At 44.3% G+C, this 18,662-nt stretch overlaps 1 protein-coding gene across 1 annotated transcript; it reads left to right on the top strand.

Annotated features, from left to right (window-relative positions):
- The first annotated feature begins 296 nt into the window (after positions 1-296).
- On the top strand, positions 297-1,127 carry LOC147984220 (uncharacterized). Its single transcript, XM_087541012.1, has one exon. It carries the CDS (start codon positions 297-299, stop codon positions 1,125-1,127), a length of 831 nt encoding a protein of 276 aa, XP_087397138.1.
- Positions 1,128-18,662: the final 17,535 nt, after the last annotated feature.

Genomic DNA, 18,662 nt, shown 5'->3' with positions numbered 1-18,662 from the left:
TCAAATCCTCACGGAGGCAAATTTAGGGTCCTATTTATTCTTGAGGACCAGACTTTCCTGGTACTCACGTATTTATCGAGGACTAGGCTCGGTGCGTAACCGTGTTAAAATCCTAGTACTCGTACTTAAAAGTGTTAGAATACAACTTGTATTAGGATTATGACTCCTACTCGGTTTGTAATAATGCTAGGTCAGGTGCGGCTTAGCTCTTATATATATTTCTTGTACCGGCACAATATTGCATCAACAATTATTCAATACAATTCTACATGGTATCAAACTTTCGATCCTAGGGTATGGCTAACCCGCCAGCCCCGCCATCGTTGCCGCCGCCCAGCTACTTTGAGCGGCGCGCCGCCATCGTCGCCGCCAAGGTCGCCGCGGCCACGGTCTCCTCCGCCTCTACCTCTACTCTAGCTCTACCTCCACCAATACCCCCTTCCATCTCCTTCACCAACATCATCTCCGATATTAGCCCCTACATCCCCGTAACCCTAGACCTCGCTGCTCACAACTACTACCATTGGCGTCACCTCTTCGACGTCCACCTTGGGCGATGCAATCTATGCTCTCACGTTGCCGATGACTCTCTTCCTCAACTTCATGATCCGCAATGGGTCAAGGATGATCTCGCCATTATTCAATGGATCTACATGGGAGTCTTCACAGAGATCTTCAATCTCGTCCATTGTGACGGCGCCTCCGCTGCCGATCTATGGGCGGCCCTTCGTCAGCTCTTCCAGGACAATGTCAACGCTCGCGCCAACAATCTCCACACCGAGCTTCAGAATACGGTGCAGTGTGATTCACTAGTCGACGTCTACTGCCAACGCCTCAAGGCGATCGCAGATGAACTCCACGAACTTGGTGATCCGATCGACTATCGCCAACTCATCAACGTCCTCCTCGTCGGCCTCAGCGAGCGGTTCGAGAAGCAGGCCTCCTTCATCCCTATGATGCGCCCGCGTCCCTCCTTCGTCGAGGTTTGCTCGATGCTCCAATGGGCCGATCGTGCCCTAACTACGAAGGACTCCCGTCCTCAGGTCTTCACTGCTTCTCCTCGCCCGCCTGCGTCGACGCCGCCACCGCCACATCCAGCAACATCACCTCCTCAACCATCCGGCTAGCGTCGAAGTCCCAACTACCGGGGCAAAAACCCTAGGCCGCCGCAGTTCCACACGGCGCCCGCTCTTGCTTCGCCCCGGCTCCGCCAACTGCACCACCACCGCCCCAGCTTCATCAACTGCACCACCGCCGCTGCCCGGATGGCGCCCATCTCCTGATCCATGGACAGGGCTAGTCCAGGCGTGTCCTATGCCCTGGTCCGCCCCTATGCCATATGGTGCCCCGCCTGCCTATACCGGTGGCTGGCAGCCTGGTGCTCGCCCTCACATCGACGCGCCTGTCCTCGCGTCTCGACAGCCGACAGTCGCGTACCACGCTGCTCCCTCCTACGCGCCACCAATCTACAACACTAGTCCTTATGCATCCTATGGCGCTCCATCGCCCCCCTACATGCAGCAGTACAATGATGGTGTCTCTCTCTTTACGCCGATGCCGGCCCTACTGCCGACGCCACCACACCCGCAAGCTCCCATGACTACACCGGTCTCTACTTCGACTCCGAGCTGGGACCAAGCTACTTTTCTACAAGCCATGAACAACTTTGCTGCACAAGGGAACTCAGGTATGGATTGGATTTTCGATTCTAGTGCTTCTCGTCATACGTCTGCATCGAGTAATTTTCTTTCTTCTTGCACACCTTTGTCTTTTCCCTCTATTACTCTCAGTGATGGATCTTCTATTCCTATTTACTATGCCGGTCAGGCTCAAATCCAATCCCCAATTAAGCCTTTGCTTCTTTGTGATGTTCTTGTAGCTCCTGCTCTTATTAAAAATCTGATTTTTGTTCGCCAAATCACCACTGATAATCATGTTTCTGTTGAGTTTGACCACTTTGGTTTGTCTGTGAAGGACTACACGACCAAAGCCGAGATCGCTCGATTCAATAGCTCCGGTGATTTATATTCTCTCCATGGTGCTCTGGTCGCTGCTCCTCCAACATCTATGGTGGCCTATGTTGATCTGTGGCACCAACGTCTCGGCCATCCCAATAAAAATGTGTTATCCACACTTCTTAGTGAATTTTCAATACCTTGTAATAGAGACTCTCATAATTCTTCTATGTGTCAGTCATGTCAATTGGGCAAACATGTTCGCCTTCCCTTTAGTTCCTCTCAATCCTCTAGTAATTTTCCTTTTGAATTACTTCATTGTGATCTCTGGACATCACCCATAGTAAGTGTATCTGGTTTTAAGTATTATCTCGTGATTCTTAATGATTTTACTCATTATGTTTGGACTTTTCCTTTACGCAACAAATCCGGCGTTCATAATATATTCCTTAACTTTCAGCGCTATGTCTCGGTCCACTTTTTCCTAATTTGACAACTTTAAAAATCAAAATTTCTTTCTACAATATGAAATTCTCTTGCGCTTTTCCTGTCCTTATACCTTCCCTCAAAACGGAAAAGTCGAGCGTTCTCTTCGTACTCTTAATGACATCATTCGCACTCTGCTAGTTCAATCTTCTATGCCTCCGAAGTTTTGGGCTGAGGCCCTCCGCACGGCCACATATTTACTCAATATTCGTCCATCCAAAGTTGACCCACAAACTACTCCTTACTTATCTTTATTTCTCTCCCATCCAAATTACTCCGACATTCGCGTCTTCGGTTGTCTTTGTTTCCCAAACTCCTACTCCACTTCTCCTAACCAACTTTCCCCGCGCTCTACCCCGTGTGTCCATCTAGGTTTTTCTGACGATCACAAGGGTTATCATTGTCTAGATCTTGTTAGTGGTCGTGTTCATGTGTCTCATCATGTAACATTCGCTGAAAACATTTTTCCCTTTTCCGAGCATCAACAATTAGATCCCAACTCACCCACGCCGTCCACTAGTCCCTCTCGTCGCAATCATCTTCCCTTCTTTCACCCGCCGACCTATCCAGCGAAACTAGTCGAATCCTCTACCGCGGTAGCGGATCCTGCCGCGACCACTTCTATCATCACCTCTGTTCCGGCAGAGGAAAACCCATTACACTCTGTCGCGGCAGACCTCCTGCCGCCGCAGTCTTCATCGCCATCTCCCGCGTCCGCTTCCTCCGCTGCGCCGGACGCGTCCACCACATCTTCCCCCACCCCTCCCGCTCATGCTATTCCCGTTCCATCTCCGACTAACGATCATACCATGTGCACACGTGCCAAGTCTGGGTTTCGTTTACCTGCAAAAGATCGTCTCAATCTTCATGCATCTCTATCTCCTTCCTCACTACCCAAATCTTACAAATCAGCTCTCCTAGATCCTAATTGGGCCGCAGCTATGAAAGATGAATATGATGCCCTTCTGCAGAATAACACGCGACAGTTAGTTCCTCGTCCTTCCAATACAAATATCGTTTCGGGCAAATGGGTTTTTCGCCATAAATATAATTCTGATGGGAGTCTTGCATGTTATAAGGCTCGATGGGTATGCCGTGGTTACTCTTAGCAACATGGCATCGATTATGATGAGACTTTCTCTCCAGTTGTCAAGCCCAACACTATTCACACTGCCCTTAGCATCGCCATCTCTTCTTCCTGGCCAATTCACGAACTAGATATCAAAAATGCTTTCCTTCACGGCTCTCTTCGAGAAACAGTCTATTGTCAACAACCTCTTGGCTTCGAACATTCCTCCTATCCTGATCATGTTTGTCTTCTTCAAAAATCTCTTTATGGTCTTAAACAAGCACCACGTGCCTGGTTCCAACACTTTTCTACTTAGGCTCAAACCATTGGTTTTACCCCTTCCTGTTCTAACACTTCACACTTCACCTTTCATTACAACAACAACACTGCTTACCTTCTTTTATATGTTGATGATATTATCCTCACAACTTCCTCACAACAATTTTTAGATCATATTATCTCTCTTCTTCGCCACGAATTCTCTATGATAGATTTAGGTCTTCTTCACCACTTCTTAGGTATTGCTGTTATCCGTGACTCCTCTGGTCTTTTCTTGTCTCAACGTCAGTACACTCTGGATCTTCTTTCTCGTGCTGGTATGCTTGATTTTCAAACTTCCTATACCCCTATTGATACCGGTTCCAAACCCTCTGCCGACGGTGATCCTTTCTCTGATCCTTCTCTTTATCGTAGTCTTACCGGTGCACTTCAGTATCTCACTCTCACTCATCCTGAAATTTCTTTTGATGTCCAACAAGCTTGTTTATACATGCATGATCCTCGTATTCCACACTAGAATCATGTCAAACGTATTCTTCGGTATCTAAAAGGCACACTAGATTTAGGTATTCATATCAACAAATCCTCTCCCACCTCCTTGACAGCTTACTCTGATGCAGACTGGGCTGGTTGTCCAGATACTCGTAGGTCCACATCCGGATTTTGTGTTTTTCTTGGTAACAATTTGGTTTGTTGGTCTTCAAAAAGGCAGGTTACAGTCTCCCACTCGTCTGCTGAAGCTGAGTACCGCATTGTGGCTAATGCGGTTGCTGATACGGTTTGTGTAATGCCCATGATGCGGCTATATCTCCCACGTGTCGAAGCACGACTTAGAGGCATAACCACATTGTAAGCAATGTCGCAAGTGGGGTAATCTTCACGCAACCCATGTAATGAATAAGGAAAAGAGGTACATAGTTGGCTTACATCGCCACGTCACACAATAGCATAAATATCATTACATTCATCCAGATACAATCAAGGTCTGACTACGGAACCAAAATAAAGACAACCCCAAAATGCAACAAAGACCCCGATCGCCCCAACTGGGCTCCACTACTGATCATCTGGAAAAGAAACGTAGTATGGTCCCGAGTCCTCATCGAACTCCCACTTGAGCTCAATCGAATCTCCTGGAGCAGTATCATCGGTCCCTGCACCTGGTTTTGAAGTAATCTATGAGTCACGGGGACTCAGCAATCTCACACCCTCGCGATCAAGACTATTTAAGCTTATAGGAAGGGTAAAAGGGATGAGGTGGAGCTGCAACAAGCACTAGTATATATGGTGGCTAACATACACAAAAGAGAGCGAGAAGAGAAGGCAAAGGCACGGTCGAGAAACTATGATCAAGAAGTGATCCTAGAACAACCTACGTTCAAGAATAACACGAGACCGTGTTCTCTTCCCGGACTCCGCCGAAAAGATACCATCACGGACACACACTCTGTTGATTCATTTTAATTAAGTTAAGTTTCAGGTTTTCTACAACCGGACATTAACAAATTCCCATCTACCCATAACCGTAGGCACGGCTTTCGAAAGTTCAAATCCTCGCAGGGGAGCCCCAACTTAGCCCATCACAAGCTCTCACGGTCAATGAAGGATATTCCTTCTCCCAAGACAATCCGACCAGACTCAGAATCCCGGTTACAAGACATCTCGACAATGGTAAAACAAGTCCAGCAAGACCTCCCGCTGTGCCGACAAATTCCGATAGGAGCTGCACATATCTCGTTCTCAGGGCACACCGGATGAACACTACGTACAACTAAAACCAACCCTCAAGTTTCCCCGAGGTGGAGCTGCAAGTGGCTCTGTTTTGGACCAACACTCAGAGGAGCACTGGCCCGGGGGTTTAAATAAAGATGACCCTTGAGTCCGTGGAACCCAAGGGAAAAGAGGCTAGGTGGCGAATGGTAAAACCAAGGTTGGGCCTTGCTGGAGGAGTTTTATTCAAGGCGAACTATCAAGGGGTTCCCATTATAACCCAACCGTGTAAGGAACGCAAAATCAAGGAACATAACACTGGTATGACAGAAACTAGGGCGGCAAGAGTGGAACAAAACACCAGGCATAAGGCCGAGCCTTCCACCCTTTACCAAGTGTATAGATGCATTAAAGTAGACAAGATATAATAGTGGTATCCCAACAATAAACATGTTCCAACAAGGAACAAACTCCAATCTTCACCCTCAACTAGCAACGCTATAAGAGGGGCTGAGCAAAGCGGTAACATAGCCAAACAACGGTTTGCTAGGACAAGGTGGGTTAGAGGTTTGACATGGCAATATGGGAGGCATGATAAGCAAGTGGTAGGTATCATAGCATAGGCATATCAAAAGAACGAGTATCTAGCAAGCAAAGATAGAAGTGATTTCGAGGGTATGGTCATCTTGCCTGCAAAGTTCTCCGAGTTGACGTTAGCTTGATCCTCGTAAACGTACTCAATGGGCTCCTCGATGACGTACTCGTCTCCCGGCTCTACCCAAAAGCAAGAACACAAGCAAAGCGAGACACAATCAACCACGTGCAATGCACAAGCAACATGATGCAAAACATGGCATGATATGCGGGATGTAATATGCAATGCATATGCATGCTTCGGAAAGGAAAGATTGAACCTGGCCTCAACTTGGAAAACCAAGAGTTCCACTGGAAAGATGAGTTGATTTCGGTCGAAATCGATATAAAGATCACCGGAATCGGATGCACGGTTTGCAAATGGCAAGCAAAACAAATATGGCACCGGTCTTCGATTAACAGCACGAGGCCATCTAAATGCATCAAGAAAAATAAGCTAAAGCACTCTAACATGACAGCAAATCCCATGGCAGGGATCCACTCAAGATGCTTGACAAAAGATGAAAACTGAGCTATGACTAATTCACTCAATAGCAGGTTCAAACAAGCATGGCAAAAGTGCAAAAGATATCAGGTTACAGACTTAGTGAAATTAACATGTCAGGAATTTAACATCAGGAAGCAATGTTTAGAGCAAGATAACAACATGCTACAGGATCATATCATGGCAAATCAAGGCATGGCATGAAGCTACTCAAAGCATACAACAAAAGTCCCTTACTGAGCATAAGCCAAAAGGGATCAGAAAATACAATGGCATCCATGTGAACATAGCAATATCGTTAACAGATTCAGACTTAGTAGAAAACTGGAACATGGCAAAACAGATATTAAGTAGGCATGTTTACGAGCTCGATGCACTCACCACAAGGCATTGCATGAAAAACTAAGCATACACCCAGCAATTAGACATGACATAGAAGCTAAACATGGCAAGAGCAACATCATAGCATGCATGGATCAACTACAACAACCTCGGAAAAAATGCTTAACAAGTAAACATTCTACCAGGAACATTTTATAGCAAAAGTAGAGCTCGATTGAGTCAAGCTAAGGTGCTCCATAATTGCAAACAAAGACTTGGATGGATAGAGCACAACAATATATACAAAACATCCTTACTGATCATGCTCAAAAGAGGCATGGATCACTCTGTAGCAACAATAATACATGGCATAAAAATATAATCAGGAAAATGACTTAGAAGATTTCTAAGTCCCTGAAATCAGCAACATTATGGGAGCTACTTTGCATGCTTGTGCTAGTCACCACAGAGATCACAAAAATACATGGCATACACCCCTGTAAAGATGGCATGGCATACTTGAAAACACATGTAGTGCTCAAGTTCATAGGAGGCACACATCAATCATGGCAAAAATGACAAATGTCCAATTGCTGATAAGAATCTGAAACTAACATTGCATAGCCCTCTTGCAATAGCATTTAGGGCATCAAGATGAACTCAAATGAACATGGTGCAATGAGATGAAATGAAGTACTCGTCGAGACGAACAATTTGATATGCTACACGTCCGAAACGGAGCCACGAATGATGAGTTATGCATGACAAAAATATGCAAAAAATACTAGGGTTAGGGCAAAAGTCCACCCTCGAGATTTTTGGATCCATATCTGCATGGACTTCGAGGTGCTCACCGGAGTGCTCGCCGGAACAGTGGCTGCCGGACTTGGTGGTGATGGCCGGAGGAAGAACACCGGCGATGGCGGCGGCGGCTCCGGGAGGTGAGGCGGCACGGCGACGCGGAAGCCGAGGGGCGGCGAGCGGCAGATCTGGCGCGGCGGCAGACGGCGATGTCGGCGAGCAGCAACGCGGCGCGGCGGCGCGGGGCGGTGATAACCCACAAGTATAGGGGATCGCAACAGCTTTCGAGGGTAGAGTATTCAACCCAAATTTATTGATTCGACACAAGGGGAGCCAAAGAATATTCTCAAGTATTAGCAGCTGAGTTGTCAATTCAACCACACCTGGAAACTTAGTATCTGCAGCAAAGTGTTTAGTAGCAAAGTAATATGATAGTGGTGGTAGCGGCAACAAAAGTAAAGACAACAAAAGTAATGTTTTTGGTATTTTGTAGTGATTGTAACAGTAGCAGTGGAAAAGTAAATAAGCGTAAACCAGTATATGGAAAACTCATAGGCACCGGATCAGTGATGGAAAATTATGCCGGATGTGGTTCATCATGTAACAGTCATAGCATAGGGCGACACAGAACTAGCTCCAGTTCATCAATGTAATGTAGGCATGTATTCCGTATATAGTCATACGTGCTTATGGAAAAGAACTTGCATGACATCTTTTGTCCTACCCTCCCGTGGCAGCGTGGTCCTATTGGAAACTAAGGGATATTAAGGCCTCCTTTTAATAGAGAACCGGAACAAAGCATTAGCACATAGTGAATACATGAACTCCTCAAACTATGGTCATCACCGGGAGTGGTCCCGATTATTGTCACTTCGGGGTTGCCAGATCATAACACATAGTAGGTGACTATAGACTTGCAAGATAGGATCTAGAACTCACATATATTCATGAAAACACAATAGGTTCAGATCTGAAATCATGGCACTCGTGCCCTAGTGACAAGCATTAAGCATAGCAAAGTCATAGCAACATCAATCTCAGAACATAATGGATACTAGGGATCAAACCCTAACAAAACTAACTCGATTACATGATAAATCTCATCCAACCCATCACCGTCCAGCAAGCCTACGATGGAATTACTCACGCACGACGGTGAGCATCATGAAATTGGTGATGGAGGATGATTGATGATGACGACAGCGACGAATCGCCCTCTCCGGAGCCCCGAACGGACTCCAGATCAGCCCTCCCGAGAGGTTTTAGGGCTTGGCGGTGGCTCCATATCGTAAAACGCGATGATTTCTTCTCTCTGATTTTTTTCTCTTCGAAAGCAAATATATAGAGTTGGAGTTGGCGTCGGAGGGTCAACAGGGGGCCCATGAGGTAGGGGGGCGCTCCCTAGGGGGGGGGGGCGCCCCCACCCTCGTGAGAAGGGTGTGGGCCCCCTGGTCTTCATATTTGGCGAGGATTTTTTATTATTTTTTCTAAGACCTCTCATGGAGTTTCAGGTCATTCCGAGAATATTTGTTTTCTGCACATAAAACAACACCATGGTAATCCTGCTGAAAACAGCGTCAGACCGGGTTAGTTCCATTCAAATCATACAAGATAGAGTCCAAAACAAGGGCAAAAGTGTTTGGAAAAGTAGATACGACGGAGACATATCAACTCCCCCAAGCTTAAACCCTTGCTTGTCCTCAAGCAATTCAGTTGACAAACTGAAAGAAAGAAAAACTTTTACAAACTCTGTTTGCTCTTGTTGTTGTAACTATGTCAAGCCAGCATTCAAGTTTTCAGCATAGATCATAACTAACCACATTTGCAATAATTCTCAGGTCTCACAATTACTCATATCAATAGCATAATCAACTAGCAAGTCATAATAATAAATCTTGGATGACAACACTTTCTCAAAACAATCATAATATGATATAACAAGATGGTATCTCGCTAGCCCTTTCTGAGACCGCAAAACATAAATGCAGAGCACCTTTAAAGATCAAGGACTGACTAGACATTGTAATTCATGGTAAAAGAGATCCAATCATAGTCACACCCAATATAAATTAACAGTGATGAATGCAAATGACGGCTGTGCTCTCTAGCTAGTGCTTTTTAATAAGAGGGTGATGACTCAGCATAAAAGTAAATGGATAGGCCCTTCGTAGAGGGAAGCAGGGATTTGTAGAGGTGCCAGAGCTCGGTTTTGAAATAGAGATAAATTGTCAACGTAACAACTAAGAGATGGCGATATCTTCCATGCTAAACACATTATAGGCGGTTCCCAACAGAATGGTAAAGTTTATACCCCCCCCCCTCCACCAACAAGCATCAATCCATGGCTTGCTCAAAACAACGAGTGCCTCCAACATACATCAGGTCCCAGGGGGAGTTTTGTTTGCATAAAGCATGGGACTGAGCATCCCGGTGACCAGCCATTTTCTCGTGAGTGAGGAGCGGAGTCCACTCCTCTTGATAATAACCCGCCTAACACGGAAGATAAGGACAACCTTTGTTGATACATGAGCTATTTGAGCATACAAAACAGAATATTTATTTGAAGGTTTAGAGTTTGGCACATACAAATTTACTTGGAACGGCAGGTAGATACCACATATAGGAAGGTATAGTGGACTCATCTGGAATAACTTTGGGGTTTAAGGATTTGGATGCACAAGCAGTATTCCCGCTTAGTACAGGTGAAGGCTAGCAAAAGACTGGGGAGCGACCAACTAGAGAGCGACAACAACCATGTACATGCATTAAAATTAATAAACATTGGATGCAAGCATGAGTAGGATATAATCCACCATAAACATAAATATTGTGAAGGCTATGTTGATTTTGTTTCAACTACATGCGTGAACATGTGCCAAGTCAAGTCACTTAAATCATTCAAAAGAGGATACCACCCCATCATATCACATCATAACCATCTTAATAGCATGTTGGCACACAAGGTAAATCATTATAACTCATAGCTAATCAAGCATGGCACAAGCAACTATGATCTCTAATTGTCATTGCAAACATGTTTATTCATAATAAGTTGAATCAAGAACGACGGACTCATCATATTTACAAAAACAAAAGAGTTCGAGTTCATACCAGCTTTTCTCATCTCAGTCAGTCCATCATATATCATCATAATTGCCTTTCACTTGCACGACCGAACGGTGTGAATAATAATAAGAGTGCATGTGCATTGGACTAAGCTGGAATCCGCGAGCATTCAATAAACTGGAGAAGACAAGGCGATATGGGCTCTTTGGTTAATTCAACAATAATGCATATAAGAGCCACTTCAACAATTTAATTATGGTCTTCTCCTACTGACCCCCAAAGAAAAGAAAAGAAATAAAACTATTTACACAGGAAAGCTCCCAACAAGCAAAAGAAGAACGGGAAATATTTTTGGGTTTTCTTTTTTAATTATTACTACTACAGCAGAAAAATAAACTACTACTAATTTTTTTTGGTTTTTCTTAAGGTTTAACAAACACACAAGAAGAAAGCAGGAAAAGGAAAATAAACTAGCATGGATATTACAGTGAAAAAGTATGAGCACCGACATCTAGCAATGAGTGCGTGTGAATATAAATGTAATGTCGGTGAGAAATACGTACTCCTCCAAGCTTAGGTTTTTGGCCTAAGTTGGTCTATGGCCACGGCTGGCCTAGCGGATATCCATAATAATAGTTGTTGGGGTCGTACTGTGATGAGGAAGGATAGTTGGGATCATACTGATGTGCAGCGGTTATCGCCTGCTGAGCTGCAGCGTGGAGTCGAGCTGCCTCCGCTCTCCTCTCGTACTCTTCTGCCTCCTCTCTGGTAATAACATATCTTCCTTTTGTCTGTGAATCAAAGAAGGCAGGAGCAGGGAGAGTAATACAGAAAACATGTCGTTTATCAAAAATTAAGCAATATAAGAGAGGTGATTCAGGCCTCTCGACAGACTAGTGCGATGCCATAGAGTTATAATCTAAATATGCAAGAGGCAACTCCATATCACCCTCACGAATGTCTATTTCAAGAAAATGAGCTAAGCGGGTTGCATAAATTCCTCCAAAGAAATCTCCATTATGTCTATTATGATGCAACCTACGAGCTACAATGGCTCCCATATGATAAGATTGGTCTCCTAACACAGCACTCCTAAGAATGCTAAGATCAGGGACACACATGTCACATGCTTCATCCTTAGCGTTTATGCATCTACCAATGAAGAGAGCAAAATAATGTTGTAACGCCCTCGATGCGGCTATATCTCCCACGTGTCGAAGCACGACTTGGAGGCATAACCGCATTGAAAGCAATGTCGCAAGCGAGGTAATCTTCACACAACCCATGTAATACATAAGGGAAAGAGATACATAGTTGGCTTACAATCGCCAGTTCACACAATTATATGAATAAAGCATTACAACATCCAACAACAATCAAGGTCCGACTACGGAACCAAAATAAAAGAAGAACCCCAAATGCGACAAGGTCCCCGATCGACCCCAACTGGGCTCCACTACTGATCAACTAGAACGAAACAACACAAAGGACAAGATCTTCATCGAGCTCCTCCTTGAGCTTGGTTGTGTCATCTGCACGGACTCATCGGCACCTGCAAGCTGGTTTTTGAAGTAATCTGTGAGCCACGGGGACTCAGCAATCTCGCACCCTCGCGATCAAGACTATTTAAGCTTATGGGTAAGGTAAAGGTATGAGGTGGAGCTGCAGCAAGCGACTAGCATATATGGTGGCTAACATACGCAAATGAGAGCGAGAAGAGAAGGCAAAGCACGATTGAGAAACTATGATCAAGAAGTGATCCTAGAACAACCTACGTCAAACATAACTCCAACACCGTGTTCACTTCCCGGACTCCGCCGGAAAGAGACCATCACGGTTACACACGCGGTTGATGCATTTTAATTAAGGTCAACTTCAGGTTTTCTACAACCGGACGTTAACAAATTCCCATCTGCCCATAACCGCGGGCACGGCTTTCGAAAGTTCTATCCCTACAGGGGTGTCCCAACTTAGCCCATCACAAGCTCTCACGGTCAACGAAGGATAAACCTTCTCCCAAGACATTCCGATCAGACTCGGTATCCCAGTTCTACAAGACAACTTCGACAAGGTAAAACAAATCCAGCAACACCGCCCGAATGTGCCGACAAATCCTGATAGGAGCTGCACATATCTCGTTCTCAGGGCACACTCAGATGAGACATCCTACGAGTAAAACCAAACCTCAAGTTGCCCCGAGGTGGCCTCGCAGTCTGCTCGGTCGGACCAACACTCAGAGGAGCACTGGCCTAGGGGGGTTTAAATAAAGATGACCCTTGAGTCTGCGGAACCCAAGGGAAAAGAGGCTAGGTGGCGAATGGTAAAACCAAAGTTGGGCATTGCTGGAAGAGTTTTATTCAAGGCGAACTGTCAAGGGGTTCCCATTATTACCCAACCGCGTAAGGAACGCAAAATCCGGGAACATAACACCAATATGACGGAAACTAGGGCGGCAAGAGTGGAACAAAACGCTAGGCAAAAGGCCGAGCCTTCCACCCTTTACCAAGTATATAGATGCATTAATTAAATAAGAGATATTGTGATATCCCAACAAGTAAACATGTTCCAACAAGGAACAACATCTCCATGTTCCAACAAGGAACAAACTTCATCTTCACCTGCAACTAACAACGCTATAAGAGGGGCTGAGCAAAGCGGTAACATAGCCAATCAACGGTTTGCTAGGACAAGGTGGGTTAGAGGCTTGGTTCAACAATATGGGAGACATGATAAGCAAGTGGTAGTCATCGTAGCATAGGCATAGCAAAAGAGCGAGCATCTAGCAAGCAAAGATAGAAATGATTTTGAGGGTATGATCATCTTGCCTGAAATCCCGCAAGGAAGAAGAACGAGTCCATGAAGAAGACAAACGGACGTAGTCGAACAGGTCCTCACAAACGCAACGTTACCGGAACCAACCCGAAGAAGCAAACACCGGAAAGAAGCACACAACATAGTAAACAACCAACACATGAACATGGTATGATATGCGGGATGCGGTATGTGATGCATATGCATCACTTGCAAAGGAATGATAGAACCTGACATCAACTTGGAAATCCAAGAGTTACACTGGAAAGGTGAGGTGATTTCGGTTGAAATCGATATAAAGAACACCGGAAACGGATGCACGGATTGGAAATGGCAAGCAAAACAAATATGGCACCGGTCTGCGATAAACAGCAAGTAGCCAACTAAATACATCACGATATATATATAGTACAACACCCAAACATGACAACAAAAAACATGGCAGGGATCCACTCATGATGCTTGACAAAAGATGAACACTGAGATACGGCCAATTCATCCATTAACAGGTTCAAACAAGCATGGCAAAAGTGCAAATGGTAACAGGTTTCAGACTTAGTGAAATTAACACAAGCCTGGAATTTCAGATCAGGTAGCACACTTTGGAGCATGAAAACTATATGCTACAGGAGCTTAACATGGCAAAGCAAGGCATGGCATGAAGCTACTCAAAGCACTTAACAAAAGTCCCTTAGTGACCTTGAGCCAAAAGGGATCAGAAAATACAATTGCAAGCATGTGAACATGGCAAAAACATAATCAGGTCACAGACTTAGAGAAAAACTGGAACATGCAAATCTGTTAACGAGTAGGCATGTTCACGAGCTCGATGCACTCACTACAGAGCAAGGCATGACAATCTAAGCATACACCCATCAAGAATACATATCATATAAGCTAGCCATGGCAAGAACAACAACATAGCACGCACGGATCACTAGCAACATCCTTGGCAAAATCGCTAACAAGTAAACAATCTGCCAGGATTCACGAAATAGCAAAAGTAGAGTTCGATTGACTCAAGCTAGGGTGCTCCATAAATGCAAACAAAGACATGGATGGATAGAGCACCACAATGTTAACAAATCATCGTTACTGATCATCCTCAAAAGAGGCACGGATCACTAGGAAACAACATGAACATATGGCATATTGATAAAAAACAGATCAAGGACTTAGAGAAATTCTAAGTCTCTGAAATCAGCATTAACGAATGCACTACTTTGCAAGATTGTGCTAGTCACCACACATGTCACAAAAATACATGGTAAGCACCTCTATAAATATGGCATGGCATATAACAAAACTCATGTAGAACTCAGGAGCATATCATGCACACATTAATCATGGCAAAAATGACAAATAGCTAATTGGTGCAGCAGATCTGACAATTAACTCAAATAGCTCTCTTCCAACAGCATTTCGGGCATCAAGATGAGCTCAAATGAAAATGATGCAATGAGATGAAATGATGTACTCTCTGATATGAACATTTTGATATGCTACACACACGAATTGGACCTACGGATGTGGAGTTACGATGCGATGAAGATGGGCATATGAACCTGGAAATTTCGGGGACTTAGTGAAATTTTACCTCCACGAAAAGTCAACGGGACGGAGGAAGAGATCCGGGATGGAGGGAACCGGGATACGGCGGGGCGCGTTTGGTTGGGCGCACCGGTGGATCTCATCCAGGCGGGGGTGCCGGGGCGGATCCGGCGAAGCTCGCCTCTCCGGCGACGAGCACGAGGCCAACGGTGCTGAGGTGGTGGCTCCCGATAGGCTGGAGCGACGTGGCGGCGGCGGACATGTCCAGCGGCGGGACGGACATGTCCGGCGGCGCTGAGGGAGGAGTTTTAGGGTTTCGGGGAAAAAGACCCGAAAATGAAATGGAGGGATCTATTTATAGAGGTAGAGGGAGCTAGGAGAGTCGAAATGAGGTGCGGTTTTCGGCCACGCGATCGTGATCGAACGACCGAAATGATGGAGGAGGTTTAGGTGGGTTTTGGGCTACTTTGAAAGGGTGTTGGGCTGCAACACACACGAGGCCTTTTCGGTCCCTCGGTTAACCGTTGGAGTATCAAACGAAGTCCAAATGGCACGAAACTTGACAGGCGGTCTAACAGTAGTAAACCAAGGCCGCATGACAAGTCTCGGTCCAATCTGAAAATGTTTAACACCCGCACACGAAAAGAGGTAGAAAGGGACACCGGGTGACATAGGAGCGCCGGATTACAAAAAGACAGCGGGGAAAATGCTCGAATGCATGAGACGAACATGTATGCAAATGAAATGCGCATGATGACATGATATGCAATGCATGACACGCAAGCAATGACAACGCAACAACAGCGAATAACTGGAAGACACCTGGCACATCGGTCTCGGGGCGTTACAAATGTATAGCAGGAAAGTGAATGCTCCCTATGGTAGCCTGCGTTATGTCTCTGGATTCCCCCACAGTTATACTAGCAAGAAAGTTTCTAAATTCAGATTTAGGGGGATCCCTAATACTGCCCCATGATGGAAGTTCGCAAGTAGAAGTAAAATCTTCTAGGTCCATGGTATAAGATTTGTCATAAAGATAAAACATGACTGAAGGAGAATTACGCGAAGATGAATACTCAAACCTCCTCACAAATGAACTTGTGAGATCATGATACTGGGGGCATTTGTTAGCCTCAAAATCCTCAAGACCGGCATTGCGCAAATATGATTTGAATTCTTCTTTAATTCCCGCACGGTCCATAAAATTTTCCAACGGCCATTCGCAAGGCCGTATCGGAGCGTCTCTTGGTGGATCCTCGTCAGTATCGCGCATAGCAATTCTGGGTCCTTACTTCTTAGAGGAACCGCCTTGGAACATCTTCCTAAACATATTGTTTTTCTCTGAAAAATTCTGAAATTTTTAGTAACTTCAAAATAACAGTAAACCAAATTCAATAAAACTGATAGCAACTACTCCTACAAGTGCCTAGAGCCTATATCAAGCATTAGAACTACTTAGGACCATAAAAATTTGACATCCAAGCTCAAGAACATGGTCACCTATGCAGCACAAATTTGCAAAGAATAAAGCACTAGAACAAAAACTAATTGGACCAATGGAGGAGTCACATACCAAGGAACAATCTCCCCAAGCAGTTTTGCGAGAGGTGCTTTGAGCAAGGAGATCGAAAATCACAGCCAAAGTGGCTGGAACTCGTGCTTGAGTTGGTTTTTCGGGTTTGTGTGAGATAGAGGAAGAAGATGGGTGCTGGGATAAGTGGAGGAGGGCCACCGTGGGCCCATGAGGTAGGGGGGCGTGCCCTATAGGGGGGGGGGGCGCCCACCACCCTCGTGACCAGGTGGCAGCTCCTCCCGTGGTAATTTTTGCACAGTAAATTCTCAAATATTCCCGAAAAAATCATATTAAATTGGCATGGCATTCTGAGGACTTTTATTTTCGGGATATTTTTATATTGCACGGATAAGTCAGGAAACAGACAGAAAAATACTATTTTTACTTTATTTAATATAAATAACAGAAAGTAAAAGTGGGGTACAGAAGTTTGTGCTTCTAGTTTCATCCATCTCATGCTCATCAAAAAGAATCCACTAACAAGGTTGATCAAGTCTTATTAACAAACTCATTCTGATAATCATGAAACCGGAGAAATTTCGAATAACACTAAGTTACCTCAACGGGGATATGCACATCCCCAATAATAAGTATATCATATTTCTTCTTGACAGTAGGAAGAGGAAATTCAAAACCTCCAAATATAATCGATGGAATTTTCCAATAGAGTTGATACTATGAACTTGAGGTTGTTTCCTCGGAAAGTGTATCGTATGCTCATTACCATTAACATGAAAAGTGAAATTGCCTTTGTTGCAATCAATAACAGCCCCTGCAGTATTAAGAAAAGGTCTTCCAAGAATAATAGACATACTATCATCCTCGGGAATATCAAGAATAACAAAGTCCGTTAAAATAGTAACGTTTGCAACCACAACAGGCACATCCTCACAAATACCGACAGGTATAGCAGTTGATTTATCAGCCATTTGCAAAGATATTTCGGTAGGTGTCAGCTTATTCAAGTCAAGTCTATGATATAAAGAGAGAGGCATAACACTAACACCGCCTCCAAGATCACATAAAGCAGTTTTAATATAATTTCTTTTGATGGAGCAAGGTATAGTAGGTACTCTAGGGTCTCCAAGTTTCTTTGGTATTCCACCCTTAAAAGTATAATTAGCAAGCATGGTGGAAATCTCAGCTTCCGGTATCTTTCTTTTATTAGTAATGGTATCTTTCATATATTTAGCATAAGGATTTGTTTTAAGCACATCAGTTATCTCATACGCAAAAAGATAGGCCTAATCATTTCAGCAAAGCGCTCAAAATCCTCATCATCCTTTTTCTTGGATGGTTTCGGAGGAAAAGGCATGGGTTTCTAAACCCAAGGTTCTCTTTCTTTACCATGTTTCCTAGCAACAAAGTCTCTTTTATCATAACGTTGACTCTTTGATTGTGGGTTATCAAGATCAACAACAGGTTCAATTTCTACATCATTGTCATTACTAGGTTGAGCATCATCATGAACATCATCATTAATATTTTTACTAGGTTCATGTTCATTACCAGATTGTGTTTCAGCATCATACATAGATATATCATTTGGATTATCAGGTGGTTCAGCAATAGGTTCACTAGAAGTTTGCACAGTTCTATCATTTTTCTTCTTCTTCTTTTTAGAAGAACTAGGAACATCAATATTATTTCTCTGAGAATCTTGCTCGATTCTCTTAGGGTGGCCTTCAGGATACAAAGGTTCCTGAGTCATTCTACCAGTTCTAGTAGCCACTCTAACAGCATAATCATTTTTCTTACTATTCATTTCATCAAGCACTTCTTTTTGAGCCTTAAGTACTTGTTCTACTTGAGTGGTAACCATAGAAGCATGTTTGCTAACAAGTTTAAGTTCACCTTTAATATCAGCCATATAATCACCCAAGCGTATAATCATATAAGCAT

Source organism: Triticum urartu, chromosome 2A (genome assembly GCF_056163025.1).
Source record: "Triticum urartu cultivar PI428250 chromosome 2A, HENAU_Tu73, whole genome shotgun sequence".
NCBI classification, from domain to species: domain Eukaryota; kingdom Viridiplantae; phylum Streptophyta; class Magnoliopsida; order Poales; family Poaceae; genus Triticum; species Triticum urartu.
This window is presented reverse-complemented; position numbering and strand designations above follow the sequence as displayed.